This window comes from Rhamphochromis sp. 'chilingali' (assembly GCF_963969265.1).
Source record: "Rhamphochromis sp. 'chilingali' genome assembly, chromosome: 9".
NCBI lineage: Eukaryota > Metazoa > Chordata > Actinopteri > Cichliformes > Cichlidae > Rhamphochromis > Rhamphochromis sp. 'chilingali'.
Genome location: NC_137936.1, coordinates 16,990,338 through 17,008,165, shown reverse-complemented (window position 1 = coordinate 17,008,165; position 17,828 = coordinate 16,990,338). Strand labels below are relative to the sequence as shown.

General features: G+C 37.8%; 2 protein-coding genes across 4 annotated transcripts; one reads left to right on the top strand and one right to left on the bottom strand.

The window, feature by feature from the left end:
- Positions 1-1,976: 1,976 nt before the first annotated feature.
- Positions 1,977-10,044, top strand: LOC308402012 (uncharacterized protein). The gene is made up of 6 exons (XM_080890527.1): positions 1,977-2,053; positions 2,833-3,742; positions 4,011-4,107; positions 4,481-4,591; positions 8,281-8,447; positions 8,780-10,044. Exons 2-6 carry the CDS (start codon positions 2,835-2,837, stop codon positions 9,240-9,242), a joined length of 1,746 nt encoding a protein of 581 aa, XP_080746653.1. The 5' UTR covers positions 1,977-2,053; positions 2,833-2,834; the 3' UTR covers positions 9,243-10,044.
- Positions 10,045-11,232: 1,188 nt separating this feature from the next.
- On the bottom strand, positions 11,233-15,675 carry LOC308403363 (uncharacterized protein). 3 transcript variants are annotated; one of them, XM_080892696.1, is made up of 11 exons: positions 15,570-15,675; positions 14,908-14,933; positions 14,513-14,598; positions 14,332-14,364; positions 14,146-14,235; positions 13,663-13,734; positions 13,351-13,453; positions 13,219-13,271; positions 13,032-13,110; positions 11,921-12,114; positions 11,233-11,812 (listed from the first exon to the last, which is right to left on the bottom strand). In XM_080892696.1, the coding sequence occupies exons 2-10, from the start codon at positions 14,912-14,914 to the stop codon at positions 12,107-12,109; spliced, it is 531 nt and encodes a 176-aa protein (XP_080748822.1). In that variant the 5' UTR covers positions 14,915-14,933; positions 15,570-15,675; the 3' UTR covers positions 11,233-11,812; positions 11,921-12,106. The 3 variants fall into 3 exon arrangements, with proteins under 3 accessions (XP_080748822.1, XP_080748821.1, XP_080748823.1); XM_080892695.1 differs by lacking the exons at positions 14,908-14,933; positions 15,570-15,675 and having other exon boundaries at positions 14,513-14,901; XM_080892697.1 differs by lacking the exons at positions 11,233-11,812; positions 11,921-12,114; positions 14,908-14,933; positions 15,570-15,675 and having other exon boundaries at positions 13,033-13,110; positions 13,386-13,453; positions 14,513-14,901.
- Between the last annotated feature and the right edge of the window lie 2,153 nt (positions 15,676-17,828).

The following is a 17,828-nucleotide window of genomic DNA, read 5'->3' as shown; positions in this document are numbered from 1 at the left end:
CAGCTGGTACACACAACTCCTCCTGTCAGTCACGTAGCTCTGCTCTGTTTGCTTTAGATACTTACGTGTGTGTGTGTGTTGTCTTATGATTTCAAAAGCAGCCCGATCCCAAAAAAGAACACTTTGTACATACTAGTCTTACTCTTCCCTCCTTTTGTTCCTTTTTCCCTTTTAATTACATAACTAACTTTCACAACAATGACAAATGCAAATGGCAGGAAGCACAAAGCTGACGCCTGAGGTTTACTGCAAGGTCAGCAAACACGCAGAACTGTCACATTGATGGTAAATGGTAAGATTTTGCCAGTATGATGCGAGATTAACATAACTGAAGTCTGCAATACAGTTGTTTTCTTTGTAAAGTTTTATAAAAAGACAAATATTAAGAAAAGATGTTTCACCTCTCATTGAAGATGCTTCTTCATTTCTAAAAACAAATAGTGGAGAAAGAACAACGTATTTAAACCCTAGTGGGGTTTTGGAAGTAATCCTGAGGGTCCTCATATGAGCCAAGTTGTGGAAAAAAGGCGTGGGTCATTACCATCACCAGGGGTTAAGGGTGAAACCCCCTGTGAGACCTTGCCCCACTCTGCCATGTGAGGTCACCTAAGGAATAGTGTGAGTGTTCATTGAAGATCCTGGGAAGAGATCTCAAGACTGCATTTTAGGTGGCTAAAGCTGGTGTAAGTCACCGCCTCTGTTCAATGATGGTTGTTCACATTGGACATTGATAACCTCTTTCACTCCTGTTTCACACCATCTGTCTTCTCGGTCATTGATATGATGAGAAAGAGGGTTTTTTTTTTAAGAACTAAAAGAACTGAAGAAGTCCTGTTAACTTTTCAGGCTCTCGCGCCTACCATGAACCTGGACAGCTGAGACATAAGTCATTCTTCTTAGCTTAGTACTACTATGTAAATCAGTGCTAGAACTGAATAATTATGAGCAAAGACACATCACGTTATAAAAGTTATTACTATAACCTAATAAAAAAATGTGGATTCAGACTCCTCTGCTGGTGTAACAGACTGCCTGTGTGGTACCTGTGAGGCTATACGATGCCAACCATGCACTCGCATCTTGAGACCAGCTGTTTTACTGCCTTTAATGCTCCTGTACATTTATGCCACTTCAGTACACAGCGCTCTATTCCAATCATATCGCAGACATTTTCAAGAATACACATCAAAATACAATCTCAGCCTTCCATCATCTGCAATTTTTTCATTAGATGCCAAAGCAGGGTTGAACGAAATCAGGAAATCTTCAAAATGAGCTAAGCTCGTCAAAAGGTATGACTTGCTGGACTGGCCATCTGGCATACCGGTTTTGTGCCAAAAAAGTGATTGTCTGCCAAAAACTGATGTTTCTGTGTATTTTTTATGTGTAATATCTTTACGTATGTTCGTAAATAGACTTCGGTGAACAGGGGATACAAAGGGGTTACATAAAGAATTAAAAAATTTTCTTTTTTTTTTAAGTATCTTTACAACTTGTACTTACATTATAACCAATCCGGTCCTTTATCCTCACTTAAAATATTTTTACAGAACTATTGTAATATTTGCTGCCATTTCTGCTGTCCTGTTGGGCAACTTACTCTTACAAAATCCATTTTTAATGTTAATGAGATTTTTTTTACTGCATAAATAAAGGTTATATAAAAGTCACTGCCAAAAACTGATTGCGGCTTCTATCTTGTTACACGAATGTTGTTTGTGGCTCAAGATGACTTTATGTCATCCATAAGGGATGCATTTGACATATGTTTAACATATTATAGCCCAACAAGTTACTTATAGGGACGATCTGATTTCCTCGTGTCAGCATTGTTCCCACATCATCATAATTAATGTTGTTCCAGGTTCAACATTGCAAGTGACCAATCACCTTCTTGTGACGTCATTCCTTTGCGACTTCGAAATACCCGCCTTCGAGTATTTCGAAATACAAGTGAAGAAGCGAAAAATCGCCGCCTGTCCGCCGAATTTGAAGTCAATTCGCCTGTCCGCCGAATTTGAAGTCAATTTAGGATACTTTCCTTTAATAAACGGTAAGCATTATACATATGTTCCTCACTTGGCTTGCTGTTTGTTTGCTAGCGATAGGCTACTTGACAACAGCATTAGCTAACCAGTGTTCTCTAGACCAGCGTTCCCCAACTTTTTGGGTGTTTCGTGGCCCGGGGGTTGGGTCAGGCAAAATTGCAGTAGCTTCCCTGATCATTTTACAAACATAAGTGAAGAGAATCTGGACTAAAAGGCCTAGACTTATGGTTGTGTGCTGAATCTATGAATCAAACTATCACCTGGAAACATAATTAACTGGTCCATAGCTGTGAAACTGGACATGAGTTCTTGATTCTATGGAGATTAACAGTAATCCAGAAATTTACAAATTTGTCCCAGGGACATCGCGTAGATGTTGTCCCTGGGACATCGCGTAGATGTTGTCCCTGGGACATCGCGTAAATGTTGTCCCTGGGACATCGCGTAAATGTTGTCCCTGGGACATCGCGTAAATGTTGTCCCTGGGACATCGCGTAAATGTTGTCCCTGGGACATCGCGTAAATGTTGTCCCTGGGACATCGCGTAAATGTTGTCCCTGGGACATCGTGTAGATGTTGTCCCTGGGACATCATGTTAAAGTTGCCAGAGACATACCATATGAAAGTTTAGCTTCTTTTAGCCCCTGTTTGTTTTATATTATTTTATATATATATATTTTTAATATTATATTTAATATTTACATTGTATTGCAAAAAACCCCAAAACAAGTTAAAATGAATTAATGAATATTGACTAATTAAACCTTCGTTATTTTTCCACCAGAAATGGACGACATAATTAGAAGAAGTGTTCTGAATGACGAAAAAAAAAGAACTGGAAAAGACACACAACTTTGTGTGCATGTGTCACAATGCCAGGAGGACCCATTCAGTGTTGTGTTAGAAAAATTGAACTCATTAACCCTTCATGGACATTATAAATGTTTAAATGTTGCCTCAGGTAAAGACAGGAAAAGAGACTATTACAAATTCAACTGCATCAGAGCTGGGGAAAAAAGTCGAAACAGCTACAGAGCAGTGGGCTGTAAGGCCTATGTTTCATTTAAAGTACTCAAATGTTGGAAAGACCACACAGCCATCGTGCAGCGTACATATGATAAGCATGATGGGCATGATCCTTCGGACCCAAAAGACGCACATTTCAACAATATTTCCAGTGATTTGAGGAGGAAGATTGAGGAACTGCTTTCCCTTGGAACTAAGCCAGCCATCATACTAACCGAATGTCATAAATGGGCCAAAGAACATGGACACAGAGATCTTCACAACAGAGAGCATTTTGTCACACCACGTGACATTGACAGTGTTAGAACCTGCATGATGAGGAAGAAGCACTTTAACTGTGGAGACAGTCAAAGTGTACATACCTTACTTAATGGAAAACATCAAGAACATGTTCTCTTCTATCAACCATACACATCTGACCAAGAACTAATGATTGTTTTGCAGACACCTGTAATGAAATCAAACATGGAGAACTATGCAAAACAGTTAGTATTTGTTGACACCACGCACTGCGTTAACCAGTATTCATTTCCCTTATTCACACTTGTTGTAAGAGATGATCATGGGCATGGAGTCCCTGTGGCCTATGCTATTGTCAGCAACGAAAGTCAGAAAACCCTGGAAACTGTTCTTGGAATAGTTTGTGAGCATATCCCAACTTCCCCGAGGTAAATAATACATTGACAGCTATTAATTTTGAAATAATTCCTTTTCAAAAAAGTTATAACATGCCAGAATCTAATGCTATAGCTGCAGCATGGGCTGCAAAAAACTTTCCTTTCCAGTTGTTAAAGTTATTCCTATAGGCTGTATGCAGTATTTTATATATCTACTTGTGAGTTGAAATGTTTAATTTGGCATTGAAGTGGTGCTTTGAGATAGCAAAAACATTTTCATACTGTTTAATCTCATTTAGTGTTTTCTTTTTTTCTGTAGAGCATTTATGGTTGACAAAGACTTTGCGGAAATAAATGCTTTGCAGAAGGTTTTTCCAGAGTCAGCTATCCTTCTATGCTGGTACCATGTCTTGCAGGTAAACCACATTGTTTTCTTTTCACGTTGTCTAAGATGCACCTGAAACACATTTTTACAACAGGGTCCTGTTGTTATGATTTGCCTCATTGTGATATTCACCTACTCAGGTTAATGAATATAAAGGGATAAAATGTTGAGTGACTATGTCCATCCATTTAAGACCACAGTGCACTCATCTTCTGGTGGCTGCTTCCCAAAGCTCTTTTTGACATTTAAAAATATGTTTGCCTGGTTGATTTCTGTAATGCACAGGTCCTCTTGTCCAGTGAGTGACAAAGTTATTTTTGGACGTCAGCTTTCTTTTATGCTTTTTGTACAGCTGCTCCTCTGTCTCTCTCTCCAGATTAACTTTTTTTCTCTTACATTCACAGGCTGTTAATCGATGGCTTTCAAAATCAGAGTCCGGGGTCCATGGGCTTTCTAACACCCAAAAGAGAAATGAAATCATTTCTTTCTTTTGTAAGCTGAAAGCTTGCACATCTGTAAGTGTAATTTGTCTATTTCACATTTTGATTTCTTGATTACACTAAGAGCATAATAACTTTCAGTTGCTAAAAAAAGTTACAGAGATACAAAATACATTTTTGAAACAATTTCTAAAACTGGCTTCTTATCTTGCTTATCAAAACAAGTACTTAACCCTTGTGATGTCCTCCCGATTTGCATACAATGTGAGCCATCAGGGGTCAAAAGTGTCTCCACTTCATTTGACTGTTTTTTAAAGTATAAATTGTCAATCAATTCAGTGTTACACCTTAGTTTTACTTAAGACCAACACATTAACACAAAATTTACTCAACATTTTACATTTTAGGGCCACCAGACCTTCTTTACAAAAAATAAACCCTGTTTTTTTAGCGAAAACAAATTGAGAAAATTAAATATTTAATTGTTTAGATAATTTTGACTATCTGAATAACTAGAGAGTGCTGTATGTTGAACTTTAGTGAGAATTTTTTTTTTGAACCATTTAAATTTTTTTAATGGCAGCAAATAATCACACTGGTGGTCCTCAGGGGTCAAAAATGTCCCCACTTCATTTGACTGTTTTTTAAAGTAAAAAGTATAAATTGTCAATCAATTCAGTGTTACACCTTAGTTTTACTTAAGACCAACACATTAACACAAAATTTACTCAACATTTTACATTTTAGGGCCACCAGACCTTCTTTACAAAAAATAAACCCTGTTTTTTAGCGAAAACAAATTGAGAAAATTAAATATTTAATTGTTTAGATAATTTTGACTATCTGAATAACTAGAGAGTGCTGTATGTTGAACTTTAGTGAGAAAGTTTTTTTTCAAGCGTTTGAAAATTTTTAATGGCAGCAAATAATCACACTGGTGGTCCTCAGGGGTCAAAAATGTCCCCACTTCATTTGACTGTTTTTTTAAAGTATAAAGTATAAATTGTCAATCAATTCAGTGTTACACCTTAGTTTTACTTAAGACCAACACATTAACACATAATTTACCCAACATTTTACATTTTAGGGCCACCAGACCTTGTTTACAAAAAATACACCCTGTTTTTTAGCGAAAATAAAACAAGAAAATTAAATATTTAATTAAATTAAATATTTTAAAAAAATTTAAAAAAAAAAATTAAAAAAAGAATTCTCACTAAAGTTCAACATACAGAGTGCTGTATGTTGAACTTTAGTGAGAATTCTTTTTTTGAACCATTTATAAATTTTAAATGGCAGCACATAATCACACCTGTGGTCCTCAGGGCTCAAAAATGACCCCGTTTGCTTTGAAGCAACAAGTATAAAATATCATCCATCTCTGTGTTTCAAGGTTTTATTCAACTTTATTCCAACTCATTGCCTGACAGTTTTCTATATTTTGGCATGGTAGGAGGGCATGAGTCTGAGTGAAGGCAAACTTTCATGAGGACAAAGGCGTGTCCATATTTGACCCAAGTGCAGGAGGAAGCTCAGGTTTATTCCTCTGCACTGGTCCCATCATGGACAGCATTCTTTCTGCAGTTGCAGGCCAAGGGGCATATACAGTAAACAAGCTGTTACAGGTGATTGTTTTCTTTTGGAAACCTGCAATGTTAGGGACAACTCGTGTCCTGACTGCAGGACAGACGGTTTGCCATTGCACACGAGCATGTTCCATGTACAGCTGGACCTGCATCACATGCTGCCCATGTTTTTGTCTCAAAGTTCCCTGGTTTACTTGGATGTTCTGTTGGAGGGGACAGAGTCCTCTGAAGGGGACTTGGTGCTCATACAGTCACATCAGTACCAGGATCTTACATCACAGCAGGAGGAACACCCACTTGTGTTTCAAGTCAAGTCAACACCAACACACATCATACACCTCAAATGGGAGCACGTTTGTGTCATGAACGACGATCATCTATTGTGTCTTTATCAAGAAATTATGTCCTTTTTGTGCTTCTATGATTAATCTTGTGTCAGCATGAAAACTTCTCTACCAGACTCAGGATGTCATAAACTGGCCGTAGCGACTCTACTGGATGCACGGCAGTAAGAATCAACACACCCACATATGCCTACAGCTGCATTCGGTCCATTTTTCTTCCTCTCTTGTTGTCCCTCCTTGTTCATCATTGAGTTGGCTGTAGAGCAGGTCATCTGCTAATTGGATGGTTGTTGGTTCAATCTCTGTGTGCTCTAGTCTGGAGTTCTTACCAAGGTGTCCTTGGGCAAGTTACTGAACCCCAACTTGGTCTCTGATGCATCCATTGGCATGTGAACGTTAAAAAGCAGAATACAAGCAGAATACACTGTGTATAATGCTTTCAGTACTCGAGTAGAAAAGCCACTGAAGGAGTATGGGACCTGGCACATGTGCTTGGACTGTGGTAGATCATCTTTCTCTGAGGCACATGAGAGAGTCAGGCATCGTCTGTCACTGGGAAGGTTAGAAGACCAGATCAGTGTTTCCTCACGTTACTGCAAATATTCCTCTGTCTCAGCTGATTCCTCTTTCCTGCTTGATTCTTTGTCTTCATCATAATTGAAATGGATGATGTGTAGTCCTCTGACACATCTTCTATTTCAGTTTCACATTCTGAAAATTCAAGAAACTTCAAGAAGCCCAGTCACTTTCTCTCCAAGCTCCTCAGACTACCATGTCCTGGATGCCTGAGAACCTACTTGAACATAGTTCAGATTCTTCATCACTTTTCTTCACTTCATAGCCTTCTTCCACTTCTGCAGGTGGCTGATGTGCTTTTTCAGAGAAAGGGTAGCATGTGCTCTAAATATTGACAATATTTTCTATATCTTCTAACCCTAGATCTTCCTGAACATTGATTCTCCCTCCTCATTATACTAGAGGACAATATGTGCTTTGTCCTACTGGTCATTGCTTTGCACAACATGGTAAAAAAAAAGTATGCTCATCAAAGTATGCAAATCTCCAGTGCAATGGAGGCTTTTGAGGATACTTTCTGTGTATGTATTATTGTAGAGTCTACCTTACAATACGAAACACTTTGATGCGGCTGTTGTTGTGATTTGGCGCTGTATAAATAAAATTTCATTGAATATAGAGCACCTGCCTCCTCATTGTGCTGCCTGTTGTGGTTGTTATGACCAGTGCTTGACCCCACACATCAGTGATCCAAGATCAAAGATGTTTGAAAACAGTATGGTGTGAAAATACGGCTCTTTGCAACACTTTGTACTTTGGGGTCATTTTTGTCCACGAGGACCACCAACGTTATAAAATTCAATAAAAACCACATAAATCAAATTACTTGAAACTTATTCCAATCATTCATAGTATAGTAATGAATAACTTCTGTTATTTTCAGCCCATTTGATGAATAACAAATACATTTTTGATAGCAAAAGATTTCTTTAGAGGACAAAAATGACCCGTGGACAACACAAGGGTTAAGCTGTGCAGAACATCATTGTGTCACCCACTGTGCAGGAGAACTTGTGAGTGGGATTCTTTCACAGACAGATGCTGAAACCAAATATGCTTATAGGTTTAGTGTTCCTTCTTAGCCATTGTAAGGGAAGAAATAATTGCTTCTTAATACAAAAACACGACATATTATTAATAACTTAAAATTCTTAATGTTATTCAATAAAAGGAAAAGGGCTTCAATACATAATATTAAAGATTTCAATAGGTCTGTTAAATGGATTGAAATATATTCTGTTGCATCCAATTCTCTTAGGAGGACGACTTTAAAGCCACATCAGCAGAGTTCTGCCAGACATTTAAGCAATACCCTTTGGTGTGCCAGTATTTTCAGAAGCACTGGGAAGGCATTGGCCACATGTGGTGTGACTACGGCCGTCGCTTCAGTCACGCTCGTTCTGAAACAAACAATGTGATTGAAAGGTATGATTTATTATTTTGACCTCATTCAATTGTATTGCTGAAAAAAAGATATTATGCTTTAATCCAAGAGGCTAAACTGAGTAGGTTCGTCATGTCATTGCCAGAACAGGTTTTAGGCAAATCCTTTAAATTCTAGCAGCGTTTTTTATGTTATCACAACAAAAAACAGAGTAGGTGGATTTGCCTAAATCAGCTAAACCGGCACAGAGCATTCCTTTATAAAAGACGTGTGCAATAGGTATTCCAATTTTTTAAAAAATAATACAGTCTTGATTAAAACTTTAAATTCCTTCAATTACAGTTACTAATCATTTCAAATAACTGTTTTTCAGATTTTTCCACCGCCTGAAATACCAGTTTTTATCTGGCTACAAGAATAGGCGTTTGGATGATCTGATTGAAGTGCTCCTAGGGAAGGCCGACGACTACTTCTCAGTCATAAAAACCCTGCAAGATGTGGGCCGCATGAAAAACAGGTTTGCTGACACCTTGTCTCAAGTTTCAGACTCTGCTTCAAGACTGATGGAAAGTGGTTGGGCTCTTAAAATTACAGTCAAGAACAGCCATGGAGTTAATGCATATCAAGTCCCATCTGAGTCAAGAGAAGACATGGTGTATGATGTCTGCCCTGTTGAGTCCTACTGCAACTGTACATATGGCTTACGAGGACTTCTTTGCAAGCATCTAGTGTTACTTGCAAAATTAGCAGAGGCTGACAATGACATCTATCCAAACATGGAAACAGACCTTGGCAAGAATTGCAGTGAAAGAAAGGCATTACTTTGTAGACTGTGAGGACTTGAAAGTGATAAAAATGCCAAGTTTGTTTGGAAATCTGTGTTTTTTTGCATCGGCTGAAACACTTCAGTGCACTTGTTGTACGTTCTCTCACTATAACACATGTGCTTGCCTGAAGGTGGCTTGTAGCCATTTTAAACAAATGAAAAACTCTCTGAAAAGTCCTCTATCAACTTTGAATGACACTCCTGTAGTTGAAAGCACAGACAAAAAATGCACAGAAGATGCAGTTGGAAAACTAAATGCTGTTTTAGACACAGTTAAACAGTGGGCATTCATTCCAGAGGGTATTACTGCAATGATAGATGAACTGCATACAAATGTCTTAAAAACAAAACAAGTAGGCAAAAGTATATGCCAGTACGAAATAAAGACGACAGATAATGCACGCAAAATTAGGCCATTGTATTCTAGCAAGAAACGTTCGGCCAGCATCGACATTCCAACAGTCTGAAAATGAATGTGAACAGTCGATAACCACTGAAAGAGAGACATACTCTGGAGAAAATGAAAACCTTTTGGAATACAAAACAAAAAAGAGAAGAGTTAAAGCTAAGTATATGCACAAGTAGACTTTTGTGTGACATTTCAAAGGGACTGCATCCATTACTTCTGTTTATTGAAACCTAAAGCTGAATAGCTGTCTTAACTTTCTGCCAAGGAACAGATGAAAAGAAATTGTTTGGTCTCTCAAGCAGTTGTTATTTATGTGTGTTATTCATTACTTTGGCTTGGTTGCTGTTTTTGATACAAATTCATCTGTGCCCATTGTAATATTTTTATATGTTACTATTTTTATATTGCTATGCATTATAAATAAAGGATTACTTATTACTATTAAAGGTCTGCATTTGTAATTGTTGGTATTATTTATAAAATATGCGCTCTTAAGTTTTTTGTTCCATAAAACGATACCTGTCACTTTTTGGACAGAGTATCAGCTGTTGAGAATCCTGGCTCATACAAAATAGAAGTAAAAGGTTTCAACATCCAGCCTTTTTATGATTAAATACAAAGTGTAATAACAGAGTTATTGGGGTGTGATTTTGTTAATAGTTAGTCTTAAGTATAAGTTTAATAGTAATGAGTAAGAAAATATAGCCAGAATAATGGAATGAGACTAACACCTGACCTCACACTGAGATTTGGTATGAAGTGGCATGTTTGTGCTAATGCTGACATTGGGGCTCAGAGTTCCTCTGTGTGTATATATTTGTGAACGTTAACTTGGCTAATGTCCAAGGGTTTGACTGCTTTCCTGTTGGATTGTATCACAAAGAACAGGGATAAGAGCACCAGTGGCCGTGCACACCCTCATCTCTCTCCTTCACCCGATCATTAGTGTTGGAAACCGGCATTAGCTCAGAGTAGATTAGACTTCAGTATAGTGCAAGTGATTTGATTTCATGATTATTTGATTCAGTTTTTTCTGTGTTCAAGCTCAATTACTTTAATAAAATATGTTGAATTCAAACAAATAAATAAACAAATAAACTGTGGACATTACCCTTTTAAACCTTTCTGAAACAAGACAGGTAAAAACCAGTGTATAAAAGTTTACATAGGTATAAATAGCTCTAACACTTTACTCCAGCCTGGCGTCCACACATGTGGACATCACATTTTGGGTTATTTAGACCAAAATACTAAATCTTGATCAACAAGTGCCTGATATACAGTTATGAGGACATTATACTGCAACTGTTCTATCGAAATTTCAAATTAATGTCCTCATATGTGGCTCTCATTTTTCTCAGAAACAAAAATTAGGTAAAAAAAACAAAACCTGGTAATTCTTTCTTTTTACATTCATCGGGTTCCAATCGGCCCAAATATCAAAGAGAAATTAAAAATGCATGCCATGGAAGATTTCGGGTCTTAGGGGGTTAAAATGACCAGACCCCTCCGGCCTGTTTTCCAGGCCACTAAATTAAACCCAGTCAATTACCAATTGAACAGAATAAAAACCTACGAGGTCCACTAATAGTCCAAAAGTCCAAATCTTTAATAGAAAAGACAGGCAGAACTCAAACAAACAATAATCCAAACGAGGAGCATATATACACACTGGAAAGTAAATAATTATAAGTTATTAAATCAGACTAATTAAATACAGTAAAACTAATAAGGGAAGACGAACACACGGGAAATAAAAATAACAGTGTAAACATACCAAAACTCAAAATAAAACAGGAAAGTTACTACAAACCGAGTGTGACACAATTACATTCATATTGAAACATATGTGATAATTTTCTTTCTTTGTAGCATTTTTAAGATATGTGTTAGAACAGTCATTATGCTGTTTGGATTAGGAACCAATCATTTTTGCCAAATAGTTAACACAAACTTAGAACAACAATGAACAATTTTCAAGATTCTGATTTACAGAACAAACAAAAGTCACAAAAGGTTTCATTATTTAAGAGACAAGATCAAGTTTTTCACACAGGAATGAAATGACAGAATCCAGTGCAGCGGGGCCAAAGGTGTGTGTCAGCAAACTGAAGGTTGAGGAATCAGTCAGCTCATGTTTAAGATTGTGTTGGATTTTGAGAAGAGTCTGTCTGTTATTAGAAAGTAAGATTAACAATGTTACACCAATAACCCAAATACGGGGAAATGACAAATAATACCAAAAAAGATACAACTTTCATATTGTTTTACTAACTTACTTTGTCATATCAGCACTTGAATGGTCGATGCCTTTACAGACCATGTCTGTTGTGACATCGCAGGCCAATCTTCCGGCAAACCCGAGGGCTAGCTCCCCAGCCTCCTCTTCACTCAGAACACTAAACACTGTTACTTTAGTTTTGGCCTTCTTAGGCCTGTCAAGAATCATTGCGGGCAGTTTGGCTTTACGGCCCTAAAAAAGAAAAAGTGCAAACACCAAAAGAGCAGAGAGAGACACACACACGCGCACAAAGTTAAATGCTTTTGTTTACATGGTGTAATTGTGTATATGTTGCAGCAAATGCACAATTTCCAGCCACATTGTCACTTCATTGATACGAGTAACCCGGATTTATTTCAGGTGACATCAAAATCACGAAATGTATACCTACCCCAATCAAACCTCTGAAAACATGAACTGACATGTTCTCTGCGTTGATTCTGCGCTTGATCTCGTCTTCTGTTATTGTGTAGGTTTTCTTTTTTGAGCTTGGTACAGATAAGCGACCATGCACTCTGTAAACTGTACTAGTTCCTTCTGAATCAGTTTGGAATTCTGTATCTGCATCGATCCTGTCAACATCAGCAGCAGCAGCATTATCTGTACTCAGACTTGTGCCGTATACTTCTGCTTCTTTTTCGTTGTCTTCAGTCTGTGTACCTTCATCTCTTTCAGTCTGTGTACCTTCATCTCTGACTGTCAGTCTTCCTATCTCACTGTTACTTGTCGATTTGCTGCAGATGTTCTCTCCCTTAGGAACTTTTCCTTTGTCATTCGCTGCCTGATGCTTTCCCTGATGACATTCTTCACTGGCTACTTCTATTGCTCCTCCTGTATAGCCACCCACTATGCTGCACAACTCCTTTCCCTCTGCTGTGCTGCACTGTGCTGTTACATAAAGAAGAATGATATAAACAGCACTATATCAATTTAATTGTGAAGAGAAATCCCCACAATACGACACAGTTATGTCTAAAATAGTTTTGTGTAAAAACTGGATCTTGAAACGTCCACTTTAATTACACAGTCCTGGTGTGCAAAGGCAAAATTACGAAAAAAAATTTCACTTTAAACATTTTTGGACATTGTTTAGTTATATTGTGACTTACTCTCACAGAAGATACAGATGCCACAAACAGACTTTGAACAACGCATGTGCTTGTATGCACCACATTTCTGGCACTGCACCTGTGAATTAAAAAAAAAAAAAAGAAGAAGAAATAAACAAACAAAAAACAAATGAACAAAGTCCATTAAATAAACAATCTATATGGCTAAGGACATGTCATAGTGTACCCGGTCTTTGGCTGCAATCACACACCAGCACTGACTGCACTTCCTAGTTCGATCTGCAAAATATAATTTGTTTAAGTACAAGTTACATTTTCCAATGTTAGAGAAAAAGAAGGCAGCTAATTTTATCTTTACCTATTGAGGAAAATAAGTAGTGGCAAAGTCGGGACCTGAGCTTTGTGATTTCAGTGTTGTACTCCTCCACTTGTGTTTTACCGTCAATGAGAGATTGGGCAAACTAATAATTGATGAAGAAGAAAAAAAAAAAAAAAGAACAAAAAGAATTAGATTAACAAAGAAATGTTTGTTTGTTTTGGTCCTCTTGGGTATGTCACATAACTGTTTTGTAAAAAGATGGATATGGTAGGCTTGGGCCTTGAGCTTTCCTAATGAGGGACACTGAAAAGTATCATGCACTAGAGAGAGTGCAAAATCTGTGCAACTTACAAACAAGGTCCAGTGGCTGCCGTTTTCCAGACAGGCTCCAATCAATTTCTCATACATCTGAAAGATGTTTTTCTGGAAATAAAAATAATGTGACAAGTATGTTTTTCTGTCAAGAATGACACTGCAAAACTGCAAAAGCTTGTCAGGTGAGACTTGTAATTAATTCTGCAGATACACAAACATATAGAAAGTGTCATTTTTGGTTTACATTAATTAATTTCTATAGTGTGTACAAAACAAATCAAGACCACAGACTCAACACGCACCACTCAATTTTTGGTGTTCTTTATCAGTTGGCCAAGACAGAAATGTTTTAATCTGTGTGCATTGCTTTTGAGCAAGTCTTTACACAGAAAAGGTTTCAGAAAGGTATTTTTCAGGTTCTTCTGACAAGGCTTCAATTTTGGAAAATGCTGTTTGTTTATAGTGGCAACTTATAAACCCTTTGTGATAAGAACATAGTTACCACAGTCCAAGTCATACCTTCAAAAAGTATGCACTTTGTGCTCTTGTGGACCCATCCAAAATTTTTCCAGTGATTTGGCTTGGTATTGGATAAATGTGAGGGAAATTCTATAAAAATAACATAAATACACCTATGTTTTCAAATACATTACAAAAAACGTAAACATGCTATGTCATTATGATCAAACAAGCTTTTCAACATACCTCACACTGCAAATAGATTAGGCCATCTATTACCTTATAAAACAAATAAATAAATACATATAAATAAAAACAGAACTAAGGAATACGATTCATTAAGTAAATTGTACAATAAAGTGTATTTAAAGCAGAATTTAACATTAGTTTTATGACAACATAAAAGGATTTTTATGTCAAGAGGTACCTCATCTGAAATGTTAGTCTGGTCAAACAGGGATTTCAAACTTGAAATACCAATAGAGTTTGGTCCAGCTACTCCCACAAGGTAATCTGTGAGAAAGCATATGCTGTAGTCAACAGATATCATTTTCTTTTTGCATGCTGCAACCATCATCCATTTCAGTCTTCTAGGAGCTTTGTCTGGTTGTAGTTCTTTTTTCTCCTCCTCTCCCCTCATCTATTAATTAAATTGTTTTCTGACCTTCCTAACTGTTTCCGACCTGTCTTCCCAATGTGATGTTTAAGCAATATATGTATGGTCAGAAGGGGGTGAAATTTTCATTGCAGTTGTACGTGTAACATTGCATGTGATAATAAAAGGCTTGATTGGTTGATTATTCAACATGAGTTGACATTTACCTGACATTGTGAAGGAGTCACAGTTTCTGTAAGGGTGTAAGAACATAACATGTGGATTTGTTACACTTCTTTTTCACAAGTTAATAACAATCAATAATTTTCATTCCATTATTTACAAGCTATCACACGATGTCCCAGGGACAACATCTACACGATGTCCCAGGGCAACTTCTACATGATGTCCCAGGGACAACATCTACACGATGTCCCAGGGACAACATTTACACGATGTCCCAGGGACAACAATTACACGATGTCCCAGGGCAACTTCTACATGATGTCCCAGGGACAACATTTACGCGATGTACCAGGACAAATTTGTAAATTTCTGGATTACTGTTAATCTCCATAGAATCAAGAACTCATGTCCAGTTTCACAGCTATGGACCAGTTAATTATGTTTCCAGGTGATAGTTTGATTCATAGATTCAGCACACAACCATAAGTCTAGGCCTTTTAGTCCAGATTCTCTTCACTTATGTTTGTAAAATGATCAGGGAAGCTACTGCAATTTTGCCTGACCCAACCCCCGGGCCACGAAACACCCAAAAAGTTGGGGAACGCTGGTCTAGAGAACACTGGTTAGCTAATGCTGTCGTCAAGTAGCCTATCGCTAGCAAACAAACAGCAAGCCAAGTGAGGAACATATGTATAATGCTTACCGTTTATTAAAGGAAAGTATCCTAAATTGACTTCAAATTCGGCGGACAGGCGGCGGTTTTTCGCTTCTTCACTTGTATTTCGAAATAATCGAAGGCGGGTATTTCGAAGTCGCAAAGGAATGACGTCACAAGAAGGTGATTGGTCACTTGCAATGTTGAACCTGGAACAACATTAATTATGATGATGTGGGAACAATGCTGACACGAGGAAATCAGATCGTCCTACTTATAGCACTTTAAATATGAGCAATCGCTTTTTGGCAAATACCGGAAATCAGTTTTTGGCAGACAATCACTTTTTGGCACAACACCGGCTTCCCGACTTTTGGGAGAGAAATGTTGTCCCATTCACACAGCTGATTTGAATTTTAGCTGCTCGACAGTTCTGAGTCTTCTTGGTCATGGTTTTCATTTCATGGTGCTCCAGATGTTTGCAGTTGATGAAAGGTTTGCACTGCATGCAGGCCAGCACCCAGACTCTACTATTATGAAGCCATACTGTTTTAATAGTAATGCAGTATGTTGTTTAGCATTAGCTTCCTGAAAAAGACATCATATGAATAAATGAGCACATGTTGCTCTAAATCCTGTACATGGCTTTCAGCATTGACGGTGTCTTTCCAGATTTCCAGATGTAATCTGTCAATTCCAAAGGAACTAATGGACCCTTTTACCATCAGAGATGTAGGCTTTTGATGGAGGTCAAGAACCTTGTTATCAGCTAGACAGTCCCTCTTTTTTGAGATGTGTGTCTGCTATCAAATTAAAAATGAGCTCATGTTTTCTTGAAATCATAAATGTCTTATTTTAACCGTTTGATTTGTTTTCTAAGTTCTATTGTAGGTAAAATATGGATTTCTGAGATTTCCAAATCATTGCAATATGTTTTTATTTACATTTTATACACAATCTCAAGTTCTGTAGTTTGAAGTGGAGTTGTACAAAAAAACCTGAAAAAGATACACATGCAGCAGAAGAAATCGAAACCAAAGGCAAAACTAAACATGAGGACTTGATCATGAGGACTGGTTTTTATATCGCACCTTTCTGCCTTACTTGAACACTCAGAGCATTTTATTGTAAATGTCATGGTGCTGAGTCTGTGGACTCAGTGGTTTTGATTATTATCTTATGTTTCAGGTTAATTCTTGTTAGGATTTTCTTGTTCTGACGTTTGATATTTGTTTTGTATTTTTGAGCTCCTTTTGTTCTGTGTCTCTGTGCCTTTGCTGCTCCCACGTCTCTGTGTTCCCTCCCTGTTGCCATGTCTGATGTCTTGTGTTAAGCTCGTGTTTGTTCATACCTGTTGTATTTGCTGTTTTACTTTGATGGTCCCTGTCCTGTGTGTAGTGTGTCTGGTTTTGCTTCCCCTTGTCTTGTCAGTTCTGATTTCTCCCGGCTTTGTTTCCTTCCTGTCTCCCATTCCCTGATTGCTCCTGTGTGTATACAAGCCCTGTGTTTTCTTCTGCTTGTTACTGGTCCGTCTGTTTCCTCCGTGTTTCTTCCTGTGTCGTGTCATCCCGTGTTCCACCCTGTATGTTTTCCTGTCAGTTACGGATTCAGATTTGTTTGTTAGATTGTCCCAGTTTAGGTTTGTTCTTAGTTCCCGTCTGTCCCATCTCTGCTCTGTCTGTATTATCACCTCATGTAAATAAAGCTCACTCATTGCATCGTCAGTGCCCCCGATTGGGTCCCTTTCCCTTCAACCCCACACGACTGCCGCCGCAGCTGTGACAGTATATTTTTTCTTATTTGTGAAATTAAAGACAATAAGGAGAATCGCAAAACAACATTTTTAAAAAATGGGAAAAAAAATAAAATAAAATGCAGGTCCACTAAGAATACTGTTCCACAAATGGAAATACTAAAGCTTTTATCTGTTTGTGTATTAAAGATATCTGTTCCAGGTAATACAGGTGTGGGGGTGACAGGAATGTGAAAACAGAGGGCAGGGCAAATCCTGTGGTTTAGGCCCATACCTGAACTCCAGTCATGTGTTAAGGAATGAACAACTCTGCTGTAATCCTGGATAGTGATATATCAGTGTTGCTATGTTCAGGAAGAAGGCCCTCTCTCCACCAGCTCATAAAAAGACCAAACTAAACCCACACTACTGTAACATTTACTACATCTTATGTGTAGAGCATGCAGGCGGGGGGGCTTTCGGTCTTCCCTGACAGCTGTACAATTTAACAGCAGACATGTTGATAGTAGGTCAACTGGCTGCTCTTGTAATCCTCATTCTTCAGAGGTGGATCA